This window comes from Pelmatolapia mariae, linkage group LG1 (assembly GCF_036321145.2).
Source record: "Pelmatolapia mariae isolate MD_Pm_ZW linkage group LG1, Pm_UMD_F_2, whole genome shotgun sequence".
Taxonomy (NCBI): domain Eukaryota; kingdom Metazoa; phylum Chordata; class Actinopteri; order Cichliformes; family Cichlidae; genus Pelmatolapia; species Pelmatolapia mariae.
In genome coordinates, this window is record NC_086227.1 from 13,724,350 (window position 1) to 13,749,062 (window position 24,713).

General features: G+C 40.7%; 1 protein-coding gene and 1 pseudogene across 1 annotated transcript; both read right to left on the minus strand.

Annotated features, from left to right (window-relative positions):
* Nucleotides 1–2,368: 2,368 nt before the first annotated feature.
* On the minus strand, nt 2,369–16,239 carry LOC134639896 (serine protease FAM111A-like; annotated as a pseudogene).
* A 2,276-nt stretch (nt 16,240–18,515) lies between these two features.
* On the minus strand, nt 18,516–23,009 carry LOC134636167 (long-chain fatty acid transport protein 2-like). Its single transcript, XM_063486061.1, has 10 exons — nt 22,544–23,009; nt 21,742–21,951; nt 21,472–21,630; nt 21,134–21,258; nt 20,779–20,973; nt 19,844–19,934; nt 19,570–19,768; nt 19,148–19,245; nt 18,782–18,912; nt 18,516–18,692 (listed from the first exon to the last, which is right to left on the minus strand). The coding sequence occupies exons 1-10, from the start codon at nt 23,007–23,009 to the stop codon at nt 18,519–18,521; spliced, it is 1,848 nt and encodes a 615-aa protein (XP_063342131.1). The 3' UTR covers nt 18,516–18,518.
* Nucleotides 23,010–24,713: the final 1,704 nt, after the last annotated feature.

Here is a 24,713-nt window from a genome sequence, read left to right on the forward strand (position 1 = left end):
ACATAGGCCTATATATAGTCTGAAGTTTTTTTATTTTTATTTTATTTACACTTTCTATTCACACTTTAAAGAAAGATTTGCCACAACTTAAAGCACATGTCATAGAAAAACGTTGTTTGCAGAAAACAGGTTCCTTTCTTGGTCTATTTTTTTTTTATATTAAACCATCTTCCACCATCACTAGACCTATTGAAGAGAAAAACAAATTATTAATTTATAGAGGGTTTATCTTTTCCATTGGATAGTACTGCCACAGATACTAAAAACAAACATAGGAGACTTATAATTCTGTGTTGTTTCTGAATTTTAATTACTAAAGAAGATCCACTCTAAAAATTTATATCATCATTTTCAGAAATACCTTAAAGGTGTTACCATATTCTTTAACTAATTCCGTTTGACAGATTAGTTATAAAGTATGGGATCTAAAAGAATAGATTTTCAGAATATCAACAAATAAAATCTATAGTAAAAAAGAAATTTAAACATAATCAAGTCGAATTACAAACACCACCAAGTGTGGTACAATTCCTTAATCTCAAACCCCCCAAATTACTGTCTAAAATACATAGGACACTCTCTAAAATAGATGAGTCAATATCCCTTCCTATTGCAAAATGGGAAGCGGATCTATCAATCAGCTTAGACCAAAACATCTGGTCTCAAATATGCTTGCAAACCTTTAAATTGATTAGAAATTCCAATCTAAAATTAATACAATAAAAAACACTACACTGATTGCACTGTAAATGTCAATGGATGTTCAGGATGGGTTTTACATCTTCTAACAACTGCTCACACTGTCAAGGCAATACACCTGACAATTACATCCATGCTCTTTGGTTCTGTCCACCAGTTCAGAGGTTTTGGTGCTCGATATGTGAAAACTTATCAAAGTGTCTCACTGACGGATAGATTTAACCAGAATTATTTAGTTATCTGACATCAGAGAGCTTAGGTGTATGGCTTGTGTCAAAAATTTGATTGATGGCCCTAGCCTTGACCTTTTGACCTTACCAGAAGTACTCCGGAAGTGTCTAATCGAATCCAGATGTGTGTAATATGATCCATAAGCGCGACAAATTGCATCTGGTGAGGGGAAGGGGTACTCTGGAAGTGTCTAATCGATTCCATATGTGTGACTAATCGCATCCAGTGGGAAAAAAAGGAGAGGTGGTTCCTGGGGGGATGGTTCAGGGATAATTCTGATCAGAGAGGGAGGGGTATGGTTCCTGGAGGGAGGAAAAGTTCAGGGGCATGTTTTTTCTTCATTTTTGGAGCTACTTTTACAGCAGGTTTTCTCATTAGCAGAAATGCTCAATAGACAGAAAAACAGAAACCCTAAAAGAAAACGGCCTTGTTTTACGCACATCAAGAAGGAGTCAGATGATCGTCAATAAGAGCGATTCATCCCAGGCAATTACCTCTGAGAGCTCGGGATGCTTCAACTTCCTCCGTCGGGTACCATAAACGTATGAGAAAAAACCCCACAGAAATTATTATTTTTTAAGATAGAGAGAGAGAATCGGTCAAACTTTTCTACAACACGTTATACCACTCCGGGTCAGGAGGGGCGATATAGCATGAACCGGTCAGATGACTACGCCGGATGGAAGCATAACCGGAAGCGTCCCAGGAACTTTCCCTTTGACCTTCATCCTGCTCCATGATCAACCGTTAAATGTTTCCTCAATATTGCTGTAATGTAACAACAAACTTCGTTTTTTAAGATCAGACAGGGGTACAGTCCCAAAACATTCCTTACACATTCCCGCAGTCACCAAATTAGCATCTGTGGCACAAATAAGCTTCAGGGACTGACTTGTTTTTTAGAACCGACGTTTGACACTTGGATGTTGGCTTAATTTTTACCCAAAGAGAAATTTGACCCTCAGAAACTAATTAAAAAAACACGATACTGTTTAGTTGTGGTGAACACTTAGCTCAACTTTGATGGGTTTTTTTCTCAGCTATTTAATCTGAAAAAAAGTAAACATGCTACAAGGACAGTTTGGACACAATGCACATTGCAGAGTACATGAATGGGAAGTAGGAATTCCTCTTCTCTACACTTACACTCCTCCCTAACAAATGCCAAGTCATCATCTCCATATTGTGTGTCCCACTTTTTGAATTTCATTGGAGTGTACTCAAGTGCACAAGATGTAAAACAATGTATTCGTTTTTTAAGCCATTCACTGAGTCCCCGTCAAGATGCCATTCATTTAAGAGACTAATAATTGTTTGAATTTAAATTGTGCTAACTTCAACGCAGCCCGGAGTAACATTACAAATAAAACATTTTAGAACTCATTTTTGTTGGACGCAAGAACAACTCGAGCATATTTTTCAGGAGCTGAACTAGGGCTTACAAGTTTGCCGTGCCCATGGGGACCAGTGCGAGGTTGTTCGGCAGATCCGGGCGTGGAGGGTCCAGACACTCCCACAGCGCAGACTCTGCTATCCGCACAGAGCGTTTCTGGTGTGGCTTATGCAAAAGAGACAATACAGCGTGTTTCTCTGCACCCGGTAAGCATGTCTGTTGTAGCCTGCCCTTTATAAATATCTCTTTGATTATTCAAACAGTGTTTAAAATGTGACTCGTTTGTTATCCAAAAACATTTGATCTATGTTACTGATTTAAAATATACATATATATATATTTCAAGCTTTTAGCTCAAACAGACTCTTGAGCATATTCATATAGCAAATCCACATAACCAGTGTGCAGCCTAATGTACATCTTTTAAGTGTATGTTAATCAGTACATGAAGCGTACCTCTGAAAAGAGTCCATCATTTGTGAATTTACTGATTTGTTTTTTTAACTGCAGTTTTCACAAACTGCGGATGATGAAATCCTCTTTATTTTAGAAAATGTCTTTAAACTATCGCTGTTCCATAGTAAAGAAGTTCCCTAGCTACTTCTTTACTATGTGAATAAACTATTTGAACAAGAAAGGATTTAAATACACATCTTAATTGAAGCAAAGGCGAAAAATTTGGAATGAAATTTATGTGACTGTTCCTCTAAAACCAGGTGAGTACTTTTACAAATTCTCTTTTCACATATGTTTAGGTTACCGACAAATGATTAAATGTGTGACTAATCAGCTCTAACATTGGCTCTTTTCTGACATAGGTAGGATGGCCAGTCCCTTTTTCGCTTCACCTTTACAAGCTGTCATTTTAATCCTACATCAAATAAACCTAATAAAGAATTCATAAGAACTAGTGTGTTGTCTTTATTAAATTATTTTTAATTCCCAATAAGAGTTCAACACTTGTCTGTACAAAACAGAAGGCAGGCAAACAAACTACTGCGATCATTCTGTCTCTACACAGCCGTGTGTGCTTTGACCGGAGATTCTCGCGCATCACCCATCTCCTCAGAATCTGTTTTACTCTCAACTTCCTGCAACAACGCATCAGCTATGCCTTGTGTGTGAGAGAGACCTCCTGCTGACCAAAGGGTCATAAACGCAGGAAGCTTACATCAAAAGAAGCAGATCTTCCAGATAGGATGTATCTGCAATAAAACATTACAGCCCCCCCCCAACCAGAACCTCGAGAATCTGGGGGGAAGGACAGTGGAATCCCTTTCATCAGAGTTGGCAAGCATAGAAATGACAAACATTTAACAATTCACTCTAACACCTCGCTTTGACCCCGCAACAGAGGCTATAACGTTTTCTAGGTGAGGATTTCCCTTTGCCTCCTGCTCAACTCTTTCCAACACCTCCCCATACCCATCTTTCTTCAGATTATCCACAAAGTTTTCAAATATAATGAGCAGGGGAAAGGCGTACTCAATCACATTCTCGCTAAGATTCAGAAACCCGTAGAAAAACCCGCCACTGTGCAGACCAAACACTCGTCCGTCGGCATCGAAAACCGGGGAGCCTGAAGAGCCGTGGTACATGAGAGTGTTGTAGGTGACGTAGATATTTTCAATGGGGTCGTTTTTGATCTGCTGATTGATTTCACAAAGACTGCAAAATTCCTCGCAGTCTTCTAAATTTTCATTATTCTCAGCATGCTCTCGTCTCTCTTTCTCGATGACGCACGTAGGACTCATTTTTTTCACTCCTCCTCCTGGGTGTCCGACGACACAGGCCTCGCCGTCTGAAGGCACCGGTCCAGTCCAAATCTCTTAAGGAGCCCTGGCGGCACTTTCTCTGTTTCTAGCTTAAGTATGACATAATCTAACTTATCGTTGCCGATTAACACCTTAGCGCTAAGGTTGTTCCTGTCTGATTCTTGGTCCTCAAAGTTAAAGACCACGGTAACGTTTACAAATTCACGCCAGTTAGGTGAGTTTGATTTAACCCAGTAGTCGAATAAGTGGGTGTTGGTCAAGACAAAGTTGTCAAATAGCACAAAGCCTGTGCCTTGCTTTATGAAGGAACCAGTTATGAGACAAACTGACTCGCTCAGTTCGAGCAGCAACATAACACTGCGAATTTCAGTAAAAGACTGTCGGCTCTTTCCAAAGTTCTCCTTCCTGTATTTCAGTGCTTCCTGAAAAGAATGTTTGGGGAATCTACTCTCCATCCATCGTTTCAGATGCGGAAACTGCTGACAAAGTAGATCGTAAACCTCTTTACGGTCAATACTGCTGCCTGTTTCTTTGATTGCTGTTTTTAGACTCAATCCGTTCTGCTGTGCTACATCTAAGACTGATGTCATTCCACTGCTGCGCATTGCATTATTTGAAGCGTGTGGAGGATTCTGCTGCCCTGGGATGGCTACATCTTTTATTTCCGTATCTGCTCCCTGTGGAAAACATATCTGGAATTTCTTATTGTCCAGATGATCAATTATGTCTGTGCACTCAGTCTTACGTTCGTCGTTGATGTTAACCAGCTCAAAGTAGCCCAGGTCATCGGTGAAGCGACCATCTCTTTTCAGAGCCTCGGCCGCAGTTATTCCCTTCTCCCCGTAAACACAAAGATACTTGAACTGTTTTAAAGCATCATTTTTTAAAAACTTCTCTCTTTTTCGGCATTTAGTCCTCCCTTTGTGGCGATGTAAAAGACAGAATAGTAACCTCTCGCCTTAACCATCTTCTTATATTTACTGAAAGGCCTCCGTGCAAGGTTGAAGATGTTGCGTGTGTCATCTGAACTGGATTCCAGTCTGAACTGATGTCCGTGTGGGTCCTGCAGGAAATCAGAGTTTGAAAAGGTAGAAGTTGTTAATGTAGCAAAAAAACAAAATGTATTGCATTTTGTTCATAATCTCTTTAAAGCCATGATCCTTTTTTTATCACTTTCACTGGAGTGGGTAAATGAGTCTGCAAAGTTAAAAAACAGATTTACATTTATTGTTTATAACTTTTATCGGACATCATCCGATCCCATTTATACACATGTAAGAAATAATGTGGAAAATATCCTTTTGTTTGCATTTGGAGACTCGGCATTTGAACCATCCCAAATATCTGGACCAGACAGCATTAGGAACCAGCTCCTCAAGCCGGTAAAAAGGTGGACACCTCATGGCCTTATTTCCACTAGCCCTCGACTCAGCTGCAAAGTGCTTGCGGGGTCAGTTTCCCCTTTCATCAGAATTATCTGACATCATTCAGACATAAGTTGAGCAATGGTTTAACCAATTTTCCATCAAACCATAAAGGGAAGCCGGATTGAAACAGAGGATGTAAGTTAGGGAAATATAAGTTTGACTATGGAGCACATCTCCTTCAGTGTTCACGATGATGGATTGCATTTCTCTCAGTCAACTGAGGGTTTAGGGGGAAAAGCGGCTAATAGTTATTGGGTTCTGTGTTTGTGGATGTCTGTGGGTTGTTGTTTTTTAATCACACTAGGAGTGAACAAAAGCAGAAAAAAAACCCTGTAAAGATGCAGACGGTGAAATTCTGGTTTATACCATAAATCTTACCAGCTGTAACTGAGTTTTTTGTTTTTTTAAGTTATAAGCACGTGTCAAGACTTCTGTCTCCCAGCAACATTGCCGATGTGATCCTCCTTTTTTCGTTCCCTATTAATGATCTACGGTAATTTGTGATATTTCCCCCATAAAATAATAAGGCTTTAATGAAATCATTGTGATACAAAGATTTGGATTCTTGTGCATGCATTGGATAAAAAAGTAATTTTGTCAACACTGAATGTACTTCTGTGTTTACCAACTGCTCCTCAGTCCAAACTGACTTTGTGGTTCATACGTGTCATATCACGGAACTCCTGTCGTGACCTCCCCTCTGTGAGCGCACACACACACACACACACACACACACACACACACACACACACACACACATACACACACACACGCACACACGCACACACGAGCCCGTTCTCACACACACACGCAGAAAGAGAGAAACAGAAAGATCATTAATGCAGATGATTGCAGCAGTTCTTGGATTTTCACTCTCTGCCGGATTTTAGAGGAACAGTCACATAAATTTCATTCCAAATTTTTCGCCTTTGCTTCAATTAAGATGTGTATTTAAACCCTTTCTTGTTCAAATAGTTTATTCACATAGTAAAGAAGTAGGGAACTTCTTTACTATGGAACAGCGATAGTTTAAAGACATTTTCTAAAATAAAGAGGATTTCATCATCCGCAGTTTGTGAAAACTGCAGTTAAAAAAACAAATCAGTAAATTCACAAATGATGGACTCTTTTCAGAGGTACGCTTCATGTACTGATTAACATACACTTAAAAGATGTACATTAGGCTGCACACTGGTTATGTGGATTTGCTATATGAATATGCTCAAGAGTCTGTTTGAGCTAAAAGCTTGAAATATATATATATGTATATTTTAAATCAGTAACATAGATCAAATGTTTTTGGATAACAAACGAGTCACATTTTAAACACTGTTTGAATAATCAAAGAGATATTTATAAAGGGCAGGCTACAACAGACATGCTTACCGGGTGCAGAGAAACACGCTGTATTGTCTCTTTTGCATAAGCCACACCAGAAACGCTCTGTGCGGATAGCAGAGTCTGCGCTGTGGGAGTGTCTGGACCCTCCACGCCCGGATCTGCCGAACAACCTCGCACTGGTCCCCATGGGCACGGCAAACTTGTAAGCCCTAGTTCAGCTCCTGAAAAATATGCTCGAGTTGTTCTTGCGTCCAACAAAAATGAGTTCTAAAATGTTTTATTTGTAATGTTACTCCGGGCTGCGTTGAAGTTAGCACAATTTAAATTCAAACAATTATTAGTCTCTTAAATGAATGGCATCTTGACGGGGACTCAGTGAATGGCTTAAAAAACGAATACATTGTTTTACATCTTGTGCACTTGAGTACACTCCAATGAAATTCAAAAAGTGGGACACACAATATGGAGATGATGACTTGGCATTTGTTAGGGAGGAGTGTAAGTGTAGAGAAGAGGAATTCCTACTTCCCATTCATGTACTCTGCAATGTGCATTGTGTCCAAACTGTCCTTGTAGCATGTTTACTTTTTTTCAGATTAAATAGCTGAGAAAAAAACCCATCAAAGTTGAGCTAAGTGTTCACCACAACTAAACAGTATCGTGTTTTTTTAATTAGTTTCCGAGGGTCAAATTTCTCTTTGGGTAAAAATTAAGCCAACATCCAAGTGTCAAACGTCGGTTCTAAAAAACAAGTCAGTCCCTGAAGCTTATTTGTGCCACAGATGCTAATTTGGTGACTGCAGGAATGTGTAAGGAATGTTTTGGGACTGTACCCCTGTCTGATCTTAAAAAACGAACTTTGTTGTTACATTACAGCAATATTGAGGAAACATTTAACGGTTGATCATGGAGCAGGATGAAGGTCAAAGGGAAAGTTCCTGGGACGCTTCCGGTTATGCTTCCATCCGGCGTAGTCATCTGACCGGTTCATGCTATATCGCCCCTCCTGACCCGGAGTGGTATAACGTGTTGTAGAAAAGTTTGACCGATTCTCTCTCTCTCTCTCTATCTTAAAAAATAATAATTTCTGTGGGTTTTTTCTCATACGTTTATGGCACCCGACGGAGGAAGTTGAAGCATCCTGAGCTCTCAGAGGTAATTGACCGGGATGAATCGATCTTATTGACGATCATCTGACTCCTTCTTGATGTGCGTAAAACAAGGCCGTTTTCTTTTAGGGTTTCTGTTTTTCTGTCTATTGAGCATTTCTGCTAATGAGAAAACCTGCTGTAAAAGTAGCTCCAAAAATGAAGAAAAACTCTTTACTTTTGGTCTGATAAGGACAGGCTGCACAAAACCAAAATACCTCATCAGGGTGATTTAATAAAATTATTTAGGATAGAGTTCTGAATATGTGTGCGGTGCTTTTTTTTACTCAGGGTTATTTTACACGAACAAGGAGTTGAGGTCTGTATGAAATTATTTGCTAGGTTACAAGCATTAAGAAACACTAATAATGATTAGATCGGTTTGTTGACTCCTTCTTGACCCGCGATGTGTGCAAAAAAAACAAAAACAAGGCCGTTTTCTTTTAGGGTTTCTGTTTTTCTGTCTATCCAGATTTTTCTGCTAATGAGAAAACCTGTTGTAAAAGTAGCTCCAAAAATGAAGAAAAACTCTTTACTTTGGTCTGAGAAGGAGTGGCTGCACAAAACCAAAATACCTCATCAGGGTGTTTTAATTGTTTAAGTAGGACCAAGTTCTGAATATGTGTGCGGTGCTCTTTTCACTAAGGGATATTATTTTTTTTAACACATACAAGGATATAGCTTGCCTCCACCAAGCGCTATATAAATGCAATCCGTTACTAGTAGGATAATCTTAAAGGTTTTTATTTTATTGCGTCTGTAATAAGATTAACGTGAGAAAGCAAAGTAAACCCTCTATTGTAAAAAGAAATAGCTCTTTACCGAGAAAATGTTTATCAAGATCTTTGTCATAATACTGAAACATTTGAACAGAATTCAAACTATGAGTTCAACTCTTGTCTGTGACAAACTAACTGCTGCTCTGTCTCTCTATACAGCACTGACTCATCAGAAATCTGCTGTGTCACCCCCCTGAACTTTCCATACCCCTGAACTTTTCCTCCCCCCAGGAACCATACCCCTCCCTCTCTGATCAGAATTATCCCTGAACCATCCCCCCAGGAACCACCCCTCCTTTTTTTCCCGCCGGATGCGATTAGTCACACATATGGAATCGATTAGACACTTCCGGAGTACCCCCTCCCCTCACCAGGTGCAATTCGTCGCGCTTATGGATCATATTACACACATCTGGATTCAATTAGACACTTCCGGAGTACTTCCGGTAAGGTCAAAAGGTCAAGGCTAGGGCCATCAATCAAATTTTTGACACAAGCCATACACCTAAGCTCTCTGACATCTAATGTATAATATACAGTTACATTCAGTTCTATGCAATATGCACAACAATTACCTTAAAGTATTAGGATATCGTTGATGTTGAGCAGCTCAGCATCAACAGCGATCAACTCGAAGGAAAAGGAGTTTGCAAGGAAAGCGTCTGGACTTCTTTAAGTTGCTTGAAGACGTTTCACCTCTCATCCGAGAAGCTTCTTCAGTTCTAAGGTCAAATGGCCGAGAGTCCCAGATTTAAACCAAGTGGGAGTATCCCCCCAAAGAGGGACAAAGGACCCCCTGGTGATCCTCTAATCACATGAGCCAAGGTGTGAAAGCGGGTGTGGGACCTAATCAGCCAGGGTTTCGGGTGAGCTCATTGTGAAACCTGGCCCCACCTTGTCATGTGAATTCCTGAGGTCAGATGGCCCAAGATGTGAGTGGGCATTAAGGCGTCTGGGGAGGGAACTCAAAACTGGATTATAGATGGCAGACAGTTGGTGTCGTAAACCACCGCCTCTGTTCAAAGATGGTCGCTCACAGTGGACATAGATGGCTTCTTTCACTCCTCTTTCAAACCATCTGTCCAAAATGTGAACATTGGCATCCTCGAAAGAGTGTCCTTTATCCTTAAGATGCAGATGGACTGCTGAGTCTTGTCCTGTGGAGGTGGCTCTTCTATGTTGTGCCATGCGCTTGTGAAGTGGCTGTTTGGTCTCTCCAATGTAGAGGTCTGGGCATTCCTCGCTGCACTGTACAGCATACACCATGTTGTTAAGTCTGTGTTTTGGAGTTTTGTCTTTCGGGTGAACCAGTTTCTGTCTGAGTGTTTTGCTGGGTCTGAAGTACACTGGGATGTCGTGCTTGGAGAAAACTCTCCTGAGTTTCTCTGATACACCGGCTACATAGGGGATGACAACGTTGTTGCGTCTGTCTTTCTTATCCTCCCTCGCTGGTGTCTGATCTTCTTTTTTGTGCCTCTTTGCTGACTTTATGAACGCCCAGTTAGGATAACCGCATGTTTTGAGTGCTTCCTTTACGTGTGTGTGTTCCTTCTTTTTTCCCTCAGGCTTGGAGGGAACATGTTCTGCCCGGTGGTGTAGGGTCCTGATTACTCCAAGTTTGTGTTCCAGAGGGTGATGGGAGTCAAAAAAACTGGTCCGTGTGTGTGGGCTTCCGGTAAACTTCGATGTTGAGGTTGCCATTCTCTTCAATGTGCACAGCGCAGTCCAGGAAAGGCAAACAGTTATCCTTTGTGTCTTCCCTGGTGAACTTGATGTTTTTATCCACGGCGTTAATGTGCGCAGTGAAGGATTCCACTTCTTGTGTCTTGATTTTGACCCAGGTGTCATCTACATATCTGTACCAGTGGCTGGGTGCTCTTCCTTTGAAAGAGCCAAGAGCCTTCCTTTCTACTTCCTCCATGTAAAGGTTGGCTACAATAGGTGACACGGGGGAGCCCATGGCACAGCCATGTTTTTGTCTGTAGAAGCCTTCGTTGTATTTGAAGTATGTTGTGGTAAGGCAGAGGTGTAACAGTGTGCAGATCTGATCGGGTGTGAAGTTGGTCCTGTCTTCCAAGGAGCTGTCTTCTTGTATTCGTTTTCTGACAGTCTCCACTGCTTCCGTGGTGGGTATGCAAGTGAAGAGAGAGACTACATCAAAGGACACCATGGTTTCATCTGGATCCAGGGTAAGTTTCTGGACCTTGTCGGTGAAGTCGGTGGAGTTCTTGATGTGGTGTGGGGTGTTCCCCACCAGAAGTGCAAGGATGGTAGCCAGGTGTTTCGCAATGTTATAAGTGGCTGAGTTTATGCTACTGACTATGGGTCTGAGTGGGACCCCTTCCTTGTGGATTTTAGGAAGTCCATAAATGCAGGGTATGGCATCCCCTGGATAAAGGCGGTGATATGTAATGCGGTCAATGATTTTGTCCTTTTCAAGGTCTTGAAGGCAAGCTATAACTTTCTTTTTGTAGCTGCTTGTGGGGTCTCGCTTTAAAGCTTCGTAGGTGTTGTTGTCACTGAGGAGAGTAGTGATCTTTGTGTGGTAATCTGTTGTGTTTAGGACCACAGTGCACCTTCCCTTATCCGCTGGTAATATAGTGATGTTGTGGTCTTTGCTCAGGGAAGCGACGGCCTTCTTTTCTTGTAATGTAAGGTTAGACGGAGGGACTTTCGCACTGGAGAGGGTGGCTGAGACTTTCATCCTGATTTGCTCTGCTTCTGTCTGTGATAATTTATTAATCCGTATGGCGGTTTCTGTGGCTGTGATGAGGTCCACTATGGGCAACTGTTGCGGAGAAATGGCGAAATTGAGTCCTTTGGCTAAAACCCTCTTTTCAGGTTCAGTGAGATTCCGATCTGAAAAGTTCTTTACCCATTTCTCCCGACTGTCTTCAGGTGTGTTTTCTTCTCTGAGTTGTGTGGGTTCAGACTGAGGAGTGTGGGTTTTTGAAAGCAAGGTGTGAAATTTCCTGCATTGTCTTTCTTTTCCTTTAGAGTGTTGGGCCCGCTGAGCCTTGTCCACAAACTTGTAAACCTCTTCTAGGATTGGAGAGGGTAGAAGGGTTTCCAGTTCCTGCAGAGTCTGGCTGATCTTGATCTGGAGGGCATCTATATTGAAATGGACCTGTCTTATCCTTTCACTTAAAAGGTGATTTTGTGCTCTCTGTAGAATCAAGTCTGCTCTGTGTCCCCTGACAGTGGATCCAAGGCGCAAGCTCTTAGGAACAACTCTGCTTTGTCTGCATCTTAGGTTGAAACGAAGGTGGTTCCTATAATCCGCCAGTTTCCTTGATTCCCTTTCATACTCCCGTACCAGTTGAAGGGTGTTCCTCCCAAAATGTACGGCAATATGTCTGTGAAGGTTCTCAGTCATCCAGGTCACCGTAGTCAAAGGAGTTTGCAAGGAAAGCGTCTGGACTTCTTTAAGTGGTCCTTTGTCCCTCTTTGGGGGGATACTCCCACTTGGTTTAAATCTGGGACTCTCGGCCATTTGACCTTAGAAGGTCCTTTGTCCCTCTTTGGGGGGATACTCCCACTTGGTTTAAATCTGGGACTCTCGGCCATTTGACCTTAGAAGGTCCTTTGTCCCTCTTTGGGGGGATACTCCCACTTGGTTTAAATCTGGGACTCTCGGCCATTTGACCTTAGAACTGAAGAAGCTTCTCGGATGAGAGGTGAAACGTCTTCAAGCAACTTAAAGAAGTCCAGACGCTTTCCTTGCAAACTCCTTTGACTACGATGACCTGGATGACTGAGAACCTTCACAGACAACTCGAAGGAAAATGACAACGGAGGCAAAATATCCAGAAGTTCTTTGGGAATTTTATTACACACTAACACACATTACATCCTCTCTTCACGGCTGCGTTTTAGTTTGTGCTGACCGCTCACACCAGGGGTGTCGAACTCCAGGCCTCGAGGGCCGGTGTCCTGCAGGTTTTAGATCTCACCCTGGATCAACACACCTGAATCACATGATTAGTTCATTAGCAGGCCTCGGGAGAACTTGAAGACATGTTGAGGAGGTCATTTAGCAATTTGTGTTAGCTGTGTTGGATCAAAGACACATCTGAAACACTGCAGGACACCGGCCCTCGAGGCCTGGAGTTCGACACATGTGGCTCACACAGTCAGCGGCGTGCCTTCACTGCGAAACTGTGCCCCCTTGTGGTGACAACTAAAATACTGCGTCTCTGTTAAACAACAATAACAGTAATGCAGTCCAATGCATTTCACAACTTGAGTACACACAATGAAAATCTCAAAACCCACTCTTGTACTCAGGTTGCTGGAGTCTAAAGAAGAGAGACAGACACTATCTCTACTTTTAAGATTAGGCTTAAAACTTTCCTTTTTGCTAAAGCATATATTTAGAGCTGGACCAGGTGACCCTGAATCCTCCCTTAGTTATGCTGCAATAGGCATAGGCTGCTGGGGGACTCCCCATTGAGTTTTTTCTTTTCAGTCACCTTTTTCACTCACTATGTGCTAATAGACCTCTCTGCATTGAATTGTACTTGTTATTAATCTCTGTCTCTCTTCCACAGCATGTCTTCTGTCTTCCTTCTCTCACCCCAACTAGTCACAGCAGATGGCTGCCCCTCCCTGAGCCTGGTTCTGCAGGAGGTTTCTTCCTGTTAAAAGGGAGTTTTCCTTCCCACTGTCGCCAAAGTGCTTGCTCATAGGGGGTCATTTGATTGTTGGGTTTTTCTCTGTATGTATTATTGTAGGGTCTACCTTACAATATAAAGGCAATACAATATTACTTACAATATTGAGGCGACTGTTGTTGTGATAAAATAAAATTGAATTGAATTGAATTAAAGAAAATGGTACAGTAAACTACCATACAGATGTGGATCTCTTCCACTTTTCCCCTTTTCCTTTTTTTCTTTTCAAGCACCAAACATAATGTCTGCAAACTTTCCAAGTTTTAGCTTAGAAACAGGTTTGGTCATAACATGTGCAACCATTTCTTCAGTAGTGCAATATAACAGACGCATTTTTCCTTCCATCTTGGACCTTACAAAATGATATTTAATGTCCACATGTTTGCACCTCTCTCGATTCACAGGGTTTTTAACTAAAGCAATCACTCCCTGGTTGTCCTCGTACACTACTGTTTGTGTGTATTTGTAGTCATCTATACCTTGCAAAAGCTGCTCTAAATATATACATTCTTGCATCGTAGAAGCCAGAGCCATATATTCTGCTTCACTGGTAGAGAGCGTCACAGTGGGCTGTTTCTTCGTCTCTCATGAAACTAGAGAACTGTTCTTACATAGGCTTACACAGTAACCTGTAGTACTGTGTCTGTCAGTGGTGTTACCTGCCCAGTCACGATCACTGTAGGCTACTATACCTAAAATTTCAGTGTTGTTTCTCCTAAAACATAACTTCTTATCCTTGGACCCTCTGAGATATCTTAATGTATGCTTCACAGTTACCTACAGTTCCTCTGCTGGCTCATGGAAATGTTGTGATAACTTGCTTACCACAAAACTCAGGTCCTGGATGGGTAACTGATTTGAGGTATATAAGACTGCCTACAGCCTCTCTATACATCCTCACATCTTCCATCTTAGTAGCACCTTCTGTGTAGCACAACCTCTGATCACAGGGAGTTTCTCTGGGTTTACAGTTCTGCATGTTAAACCTCATCAGTATCTTGTTGATAAATGTTTCTTGTGACATTGTTACACATCCATCAGAATGAGTGAAATCAATACCCAGAAAATGCTTAAGTCTACCCAAGGTTGAAAAAATTTCTTTCACATCACACCTTCATTACTTTTTCATTGCCAGCTGCAATTATCAGGTCGTCCACCCAGATGATCATAACCATGTTCTGTCTCCTTCGTATAAACACTGGGTTTTACTTGAAACTCTTCTTAGTTAGGAAATAACGCAAAATCCTCTTCCAGTTACAACCAGATTAACTCATACAAGGATTTTTCTAATCTACACACTAAACCTTACCCCTCTTCATAACCTTCTGGCTGATCAATGTAGATTCATAATCGATGGGAGCGTGTAAATATGCTGTCTTCACATCCATTTGATGGAGCAACAGTCCTGCGCTGCTTTCTGTAACAGAACTCTTATGCTTGTTGAGTTAGCTGCTGATGAGAATGTCTCTCCATAATCTATCCCCATCTTCTGGCTGTAGCCCTTGGCTATGAATCTCGCTTTGTATTTGTCATTTCCTTCAATGTCACTCTTAACGGAATAAACCCACTGTTTTCTTCCTCTTTGGTAAAGTGGTTAGGGTGAAAGTGTCATTTTCCCTTAATCATTGGATTTCTTCATCCATAGTTTTGATCCAGTTCTTTGAGTTAGATGATTCTAAATGTGTGTGGGACAGCGCACACTGCCCTATAGAAGTAGTCTGTGGTAGTGTGTGGATCTCATTGCTACCACTGTTGTCAGCTACAAAGTAGTTTAGATGACTAGGTTTTCTTCTCTCCCTAGTAGCATCTGTTCATCTGTTCTGTGTTACAGCTAAATTTTGGATGGGATAGTTCTACAGGCATTTTGGTAGCTGACTCTCAATTAGCGTACACTTTCCCATTTCAAAAAGAGTACACTACCCCCTCGCGGCTGTACCGTTTTGATGGGGTAAGTACGGCGCTGATGTCTCATGCTTAATGCCATTTTTCCTTAGCAGGGTTTGGAAATCTCTGCATGTGAACTCTGTGCCATTGTCCAATCTGATGCATATTACATTGCCATATGGGGCAACATCTGCTAGAAATTTCTCTGTTGTTTGCAGTGTATCAGTTTTTGTCTTCAGGAAATACACAAACACTGAGTTTGAATAATCATCAGTGAATGACTGCACATATTTGTACCCATCAATAGATTTAGCAGCCATCAGACCTGCTAAATCTGTGTGTACCATCTGCGAAGGAGCCTTTGCTCTTGTATTGGGATTTCTGTTCCGGGTTTGTGATTTCCCTGGATACACACTTCGGTTTCCTGGTCAGGTCTATCAGTTTTTCATGTAATTTGCATACCGTTAACACTCTGAAATCTTAGTATGTCTTCATAGTTGCAATGACCTAATATCTTATGCCATGCCTGTATGTCATGACAAGCATTACATTTATCATTACCCTCAACTTCAGTTTGCAAATAGTATAATTTGCCATACAACTGAATGTTTGAATGTTTCGTCCTTGTGGGTCAACATGTCCTGCCCTTGTTTAAAGGTGACTGTTGCTCCTGATGTAGTAGCTGACTTTACTGAGAAAATGTCTTGGGGTTATGATGGAATAAAAAGCGCATCTTTCAGTGTTGCTTTGCATCACTGGCCTGTATCGTCAATCAGTAACATCTCTGCGTCCCCTCTCTGTTGGGTGATTCCTCTGCACTGGGTACCATCTCCCAGCTCCAGTGTGTCTCTGGTTTGAACGCGTCGACGAAGCTCTTGAACTTGGCCATGTTGTTAATGATGTGTGAGGTAGCCCAGGTGCCCACCACCAGGCCTTTTGCCTTAATGCTGTATGCTGACTGCTGCTGCTGGACTTCGATGTCTGCACCCTTGATCCTGAAGGCATAATCCGACGCTTCTGCTTTGGATCCGTTGCCGCTCTCATCTGCAACCTTCCTCAAGCCATCTTATTTGTATTTATGTCTACATGTGGTATCATTGTGTGTGTTGCTCTTGCAATTACATTTTTTGCAGGTGGTAGCCTTTAAGTCATTATAATTCATCCTACTGTTAGTGAGGAAACTTTTACTACCGGGTCCTGCTGGTGCCACTGAGAAGACAAGCAGCATCTGCTAAGTGTACTTTTGGACCACTGAGTATTTGGACTACTTTGAAGTACTCACAGACACATTTCATATACAGCTATATATTTATACACAATGTTGGTTTTTTTGCCAGCTTCTACATTGTTATTTGAATGACTATTTAAAGATATTCTCTTAACTTTTGCTGAAGACATTACAGTTTTGTTTTTCATGGTCTGAGAGATGACTCAATAACTTAAAGGAGGGGTTCTCAAGTTTTTTGGGACCAGGGAATCTTACACTGGGTAAAATTTTTCCAAGGAGCCCCTTGTAAACTTCATGCTGATAAAACTCTGGGTGTTTTGTAATGAGATGCAACTTTAGCTTTGCTGGCTTCATTACTTCATTTGCTAGCACTTGAAGACACACAGCACATTGATTTCCCATCATCATTCTCGATAAACCCAAACTCCAGGTAACTGTCATGCATACATGCGTTCTAATTTTAGCCGATTTGGCTTTTCCATTTCTTGATGAAGTGGACCAAGTTAAATATTTGTCCATTTGTCCATTGTGCTAAATAGCTCAACCCTTGATGATGCACATGTATTTACATGGCACTAGTTTGAGAGCCACTGACCTAAAGCACACATCCAGATGTCAAAGGATTAAGAAGATATGAGTTGTAATAAAACATAAATTGAAGAGTTGTGAATGATACATATATATATATATTTTTTTCTCTTCATTTCAATTCTTATTATGAGTTAAAGAAGAAAGATGTTCTGATTTTACTCATATACTTCACATAATGACTCAGTGCAAAGTTTTTGTTATTTTTATAGTGAGTTAAGTTTCCTTTAAATCCCAAATGGACCTGAGAAAGGTGATGATGGTGACATTCTAAAGACACTTCTGGAACGTGGTCTGAATGTCTGTCAAAAATCTGCAGAAACGCTAATGGCAGGGCAGAACACTGATCAGCTGGTATTTATTTAAACTACTTAGTTAGCACCGTTACAATGAGCTAAAATTGTCTTTACTCCAGTTTTTGCTGCCACTGCTAATAAGGAATAAGGGATTTCTGTGTATGTTGATTTCCTCACTTATGTGGTTGTAAATCCAGCGTGGCAGAGCAGGGAATGAGGCCTCTTTGTCTCCTGCCTTCTCATTGGCTGACCTCCACTCCCAGTCCCTCCGCCCCCAACCCCCTATAACCCTGACCACCTTTCAGTTACAAGTACGAGTTTTGCAACACATTCCTCGCAAACAGTGTTGCAAAAGTATCAGTCAACACATTTGTGAATATTTTTTTTCTGTAACTACATTTAAAACACGTGTACAGTGTGTAGAGAAAAATATTTACAGGTGGAGATTTCAAAGTACACGTTCACATTTTTTCTACAAATTGTTCCTTTTTATTCTACAACTTCTCATATTTTGCAACAATACTTTCATACATTCCCAGCTTTTATAACCAGTGGGTGCAGTGTGGTCGGGACCAGCTCTGCTGCCCTCTGAAGGTTTCTCCAGCAGCTCAAAAGCACTTACCCTCCACCTGCAGAAGAGTGAACTGTATGTCTTCCTCTGCTGTAACAAACACAGCCCCCCCTCCTACGCCACTGGAAACTTCCACTGCTCCTAAACTCCTCTGATGAGCCCAAAACCAGCACAAAGTGTACCTCAAATCCACACAATAATTCACCCATTGATTGATAAGCAGTTTGCTTCAGCACACAGTCAACCAACACAGTCACCTCTTGACAAACTGATAATCTCCAAATAACAGTGTCAGCGATATGGGATTTACTCATATAAAAATCATTAAAAAAAGAAAGTATTTCAGACTAAAACATTAGTTGAAATATAAAAAAATGAAATGCATGCCATTGTATGTTTGTATATCCACAATGTAAAGGTTGTTTGTCATAAATCAACACTAATCTTTTTGAGACTGACAATAAAAAAATCAGCGCTGAACTCGTTTAAAGCCTGAGTCTTCCTTCTGCAATGCAGTTGAATATCTCCTGAGTCATGGGTATGTAGCCCTTATTGTCTTCCAGGTAAAACAGAGGATCCTCGATGAGAGCAGGGTTAAAACCTTCCTCTGCCAGCTTCACCTTCATCTGCTTAAAGGTGCTAGTCACTACCAATGCATCCTGCCAGAGAAGAATGAAATGGTTACTGGATTATTGTTAAAATATATGCAGATATATCTTAATGTGATCATACTTTGAACTTTATTTACCTGTATGCGAACGAAGCGTGGTCTCGCGTAACTGGGCAAGTAGTTTTTGACATGCTGATATAGAGCTTTGCCATCAAAGTCCATATTTTCTTTTAGTTTCAGTGCTGCCATTCCAATTCTTCCCTCATGTCCTATTCAGTGAAGGTCAAAGTAAAAAGAAGAATCCTGACATTAATCCCAAAATTCAGAGTTTTTCCTCAGAATGTCAGAAATATACCATTAATCTCAGAATTCCAAGAAAAAACTTCAGAATTCTGAAGTTTTTTTCTTAGAATTCTGGAAAAAAAAAAACATTCATAATATTTATGAGACATCCATCACAATAATCTTGGTTAATCTGAAACTTGCTTTTAGTGTCATTATTACCTGGCACCTTCACACCATAGACATTAGCCTCTTCAACAAAGTCAACTGTGAGCAGGTGGTCAGCCACCTCTGTGGTTGCCACATTTTCTCCTTTCCACCTGTAACAGATATAATACCACAGTGTCTGTAATTCTGAAATGATATATCCCAAATTGAGGGTTTTACTGTTTTTTCTATAGATTCAACCAACCGACCAAACTGGTGAGGTTTTCCATACTGACAGAAGAAACATGTTTTTAAAACTTTAACTTTAAGCACTTATTTTTTAAATCTAGCTTCACAGACAGTGTTACATCTATGTCAGTTTTTTTAGAGCAGAATAAAGTGTTTCATGTCTACTTTAAGACAAAAAACAATCTCTGGTACTCCTTGTCCTGACCTTTCACCCGGATTGTCAAATTTATTTAATATTTTTCACAGACCTGAAAGTGTCTCCAATGCGGTCTTGAAAGAAGATGAATCCCTCGTCGTCAATCTTTAGAAGGTCGCCACTGTTAAAGTACACGTCGCCCTTCTCGAACACATCTCTTAGCTTCTTCTTGTCTGTCTGCTGCTTGTCCTTGGCATAACCACTGAAGGGTGTTCTTTTCCCAATCTTTGCCACAAGCAGACCAGTTTCTCCTGTGAGTAAAAGCAACAGTATACGTTTAAATAGTAGCTTAAAAGTCAAGACGGCACCTTAAGAGACAGGCTCACCTCTTGGGACTTCAATACAAAATCCTCTAGAGTCTCTGACTGGCTCTTCTTTTTCTGTGTCAAACCTTATGAGGGCATATTTGCATGCCATCTGAAACAGTTTACGGATAAGAACATTGAAGAGAAAAAGGAGTTAGTCATATCATTTTAATATACTATATAGGCTGTATACACCAGCAAACGTTTGAAAAAAACAAGAAAAAAGGAAACCCACTACAGTCGTGTGAAAAAGAAAATTCACCCATTCTTCACTTCAAAGATTTTATGCATCAAGACAAAATAAAAGATATTAATCTGGTTTGGAATTGGTTTTACAATCAAGTAAATACAACGTCAGACGAGTAACAACGCACAACATGTTACATTGTCATTATCTTTTTAACAAAGATTCAGCTAAAATGCAGAAGCAGTGTGTGGAAGAAGGAATTACCAGACAAGCAGACATTTCAGCAGTTTGCTGGACTGGAGCATTTAAGTGTTGTGTTAACAGGATGCCAAGGAGGAAAGACATCAGCAGTGATCTTATAGAAGCAATTTTGGTTGCACATCAGTCTGGGAAGGGTTACAAGACAACTTCCCAAAAATCTGAAATCCATCATTCTGCAGTAAGAAGATTATTCACAAGTGGCAAAAAAAAATCAAAACAGTTTTCAGTCTTCCCAGGAGTGGACGTTTAAGTAAAATCACCTCAAGCTCAGACTTAATGTTTAGAGCAACTACAGAAAAAAAAAGTTGGAATGGCCAAGTCAAAATCCAGACCTGAACCTCACTGAAATGCTGTGGTTGGACCCTAATAGATCAATGCATAAATGAATGCTCCCAAACCTCAACAGCCTAGAATGACGTTGTAAAAAAGAGTGGACTAATTATCTTTAGAATTGAAAGAGGGTGTGCTTTCTTTTTCACATGGCTATATCTCCCAATCTACATCTTACTTTGTAGAGAAAATGTTCTCTGCCCATAGCTCCAATTTTCCCACCATAGTTGATAAAGCCAACATTCCCTTCAGTTGCTCCGTAGCATTCACGGATACAAATGTTCCCAAATCGTTCCAGGAACTCAACCCAGGTGTCTTCCCTTATTCCGTTCCCTACGGCCAGTCGGACCTTATGATCCTTGTCATTGTCTCTCTAAAAGAAGGCCAAAGGAGAGGTGAGAACATAAACAATTACCATAAGAAACATTGCTCCTGACTGAAGCAGGTTGGTAGAAGTCATTAAAACAGTTTGAGCTTCTAATGCATATCCCAAGATTGTCATTAGTAAATTATGACCTTAAACTTGTGTTCACCTTCGGTGTGTTGCAGAGGTAGCGCATAACCTCGCCTATGTACTGGATGACAGTCACATTGTACTTTCTACAGTCATTCCAAAAGTTGGAGGCAGAGAACTTGCTTCTCAAAACAACAGTGGTGCCTAAAAATGGAAAGATACAGAGTTCAGCAAATATGCCGCTTCATGCTAAGAGTTCAGTGTTGTAAACTCTGCAAGGTGAACTTTAGGACTTCAAAGTACAAACAATGGAAGCGGGTGTAGTTTGAGGTCATGTATATGTTGGTTTAACCTGCAATACATTCAGGTGAAATCTTGATTTGTGGTTTTATATTTAGGTAATGTTTTATGTATTACCTCTTTCTATAGCTCCACAAAGTCCCATAAGAAAGCCAGCAGTGTGGTACAGAGGCAGATATATGTAGACAATATCGTCTGAGCACACACCAGCAAAGGTCAGGGCAAAAGCTGGCATCCAAACCCTCTCGTGGTTAATCACAGCTGCTTTTGGAAGTCCTATAAGAGCAGATGTAGTACAGTTTTATTGTCATCCTTTTACTCAACCTCTGCATGATAATTATATGAACATAGATTAGAAGTCAAGGCCAGATAAGCCCTCGAGGTTACCTGTGGTTCCTGATGTGTAGATGTACACCGCAGGACTCTTGATGTTAATGCTGGCCCTGAGCTGAGGGGACAGGGGCTCGTCTGACTCCATCTGAATTTTGTCAGAGAGGCTTTCGATGCCGTCCACATGACAGTGCTCACGGAGGATAAACACACGGATACCCTGCTGCTTCAAAGTGGGCAGCACCTCCTCTATTGCTCCTTGAAGGTCTGAGAGAAAGGGAGGTAAAAAGAAAAGAGGTGCTGATCAGTCATTACCGGGTTATATACGTAAATGTGTGTTTAATAAACAGACTATCATAAGTTTTAATGGTGAAATTAACAAGATATACCCATGCAACTTTAGCGCAGTCCAACCCTCCCACATAAAAAAAATAGTCAGAGATACAAACAAATACTTTTAAATTAATTAGACAATATGATCACGTGATATTAAAAAAAGAAAGATATGCAGCACGTTTAACCTCCTAAGACCCGAACTCTTCCACGACATGCATTTTTAATTTCTCTTTGATATTTGGGCCCAATGAACGTAAAAACAAAGAATTACCAGATTATTTTTTTTACCTTATTTTTGTTTTTAAGAAAAATAAGAGGATATTCGTTTAAAATTTTGATAGAACAGTAGCAGTACAATGTCCTCGTAAGTGGATATCAGGCCCATGTAGGGCAAAATTGAGTATTTTGGTCTAAATAACCCAAAATGTGATGTCCACATATGTGGACGGCAGGTCCTAGGAGGTTAAAGTTAATTTCATTAAAACAAACGCCAACAGCTTACTGCAGTATTTACGCAGCTTACCAGCGCCAGCGATCAGGACTTTGGCTTCACAGCAGGAGAAACAGTGCAGCAGGGATTTGGATCTTATGTTGACGTTGAGGAAGGACGCTGTGCATCCCAGCTTGGACAGTGCGAGCCAGATCCATACAAACCACGGCTCGTTGCCCAAGAAGAGGGCTACCGTGTCCCCCTCCTTGAGGTGGGCATGCGTTAACAGAGCCCTGGCCACTTTGTTGCTTTCTCTGTCGGCTTGGCTGTACGTGTAGGAGCTTTCCTCGTAAACGATGAACTTCTTATGCGGATGCTCCGCCACTTTGTCCAGAAAACGATCTAAAATACTGTAAAACTTTTTCTTGATTCTACTCATGCGTATACCGACATAAATGGAAAGAAATGTGTATCTTAAATCTTTCAAAAAATAAGGATTCCGGAAGTAAATCAGTAAGGGCAAGACTGCCAACGCGGTGCACAAAATATATGCAATCATTTTTGTTTTTAAAAAAAGAAGAATATGTCAGATCTCCTGCTGGATTCATACATCACCTTTCAATGGACTCCAGCCGTTGGATCGTTTCCGTTTACGCCTCCTGAACTTTGAACGAGTTTGGGAGTTCGAGGGGTTAAAATGGAACGACATAACCCCCCTTTACCTGCTGTGATTTGTGAGTCTCTTTCTTACGTTTTTCCTTTTTCTTTATTTTTTTCTTCTTCTTTTTTTGGCTGGGGAGGAATCACATGAACTCGATGTAGCAGTAATAAAGTATTTTAAAAAACTGAGGAATAGAATTTTTAAATACATATTTTTCTTAATAATAATAATAATAATAATAATAATAATAATAATAATATATATATATATATATATATATATATATATATATATATATATATATATATAGTCCCATAATATTATTCAACTTGTTAATTGTAGTTAACAACAAGGCCATATTCAGAAATGCAGGGACCCAGGGTAATACATTTTCAACCTCATCCCAGCACCCCCCAGTAGACACGCTGCTCCACCGTGTGGACGTCACCCTTTGTCTCTCTTAAGGCCGTTTTTATGGAAAAAAAAAAAGAAAATTCTTGATTAAGTTGCAGTAAGCTGCGATACCAGCAGAGGGCGATATTCTATTTCGAGCCAACGCGAAAATAGTCGTTGGAAGACGTTTAAAGAGGGGTGGCTAACGTATTTACATGTCAATACATAGATTTGTGACATTTAGCGTTTTGAGTCTATATATGTGTTGTCTTGTATAGTTAGCGCAGGGGAGAGCTACTTCAAGGGCAACCAGTTTGATACACACTTCTGAAATAACAAATTTGCTCAATTTACTTTTAACTATTTGTTATCATTAATAATTAATTATATTCATGTATATAGAGAAACTGATTGTGTTAGTGATTTCCAGTGTTGGGACTAACGCGTTATTAAGTAACGCGTTACAGTAAATACGTTATTATTGTGGTAACGAGCACGGTAACTAGTTATTATGCCAAAACCAGGAACGCGTTACTCGTTACTGGGATTTAGATAGGCTCGTTATTCGTTACTTCGTGTGGTGGCTATCGCGGAGCTTCCACAGATTCAATAACATTAGCAAGTGGTGGAGGCCAGCAGGTGGATGAGGGAAAGGGGAGGCAAGAGGAGAGACCCGAAGTGGCCGCCGGTCCGAGTGTCAGGTGTACTGAATTTCAGGTAAGAAGTTATGACCTGCAGTCTATCTGGGTCAGATATAAACCAAGTTTAGGTGGAGTTTATTTTCGTTATGCTGACTTTTTTGTACTGCGTACTAGCTAGCATGACGGAGTTTCTATACAGCTGGGTGGGTGCTATGATGTTACTGATGTTGAACTTTATTTTGTTCAAAAGGTTAATTATTAGAGTTGCCAACCGTCCCCTAAAAAACGGAATCGTCTCGTATTCAGAGAAAATATTTCGCGTTTCGTACTGAGGTGAAAAGAAACACGATTTGTCCCGGACTTCAGCTACAATGAAAAAGACACAAAGCTGGAGCTGCACAGCTGCCTCTTCTTCTCTCATTCTCTCCCCCTCCCTCTCCTGTTTCTACTTCAATCATGAAACTGATCAATGATCAGCTGATCAGCTTTTCTCTCTTGTTTGTTTATGGCCCACTTTGCGCCAGAAAGAGGAAACCAGCGGATGTCGCCTTAACAACAGCAGCACGTT

Excerpts from the sequence above, each read along its gene's own strand:
- LOC134636167 (XM_063486061.1), bottom strand. The coding sequence starts at position 23,009 with ATGATTGCATATATTTTGTGCACCGCGTTGGCAGTCTTGCCCTTACTG. Across the intron at positions 21,631-21,741 it reads CTACACATCAGGAACCACAG|GACTTCCAAAAGCAGCTGTG; the intron begins GTAACCTCGAGG and ends CTGCTCTTATAG. Across the intron at positions 19,769-19,843 it reads TTGTATTGAAGTCCCAAGAG|GAGAAACTGGTCTGCTTGTG; the intron begins GTGAGCCTGTCT and ends TTTTACTCACAG.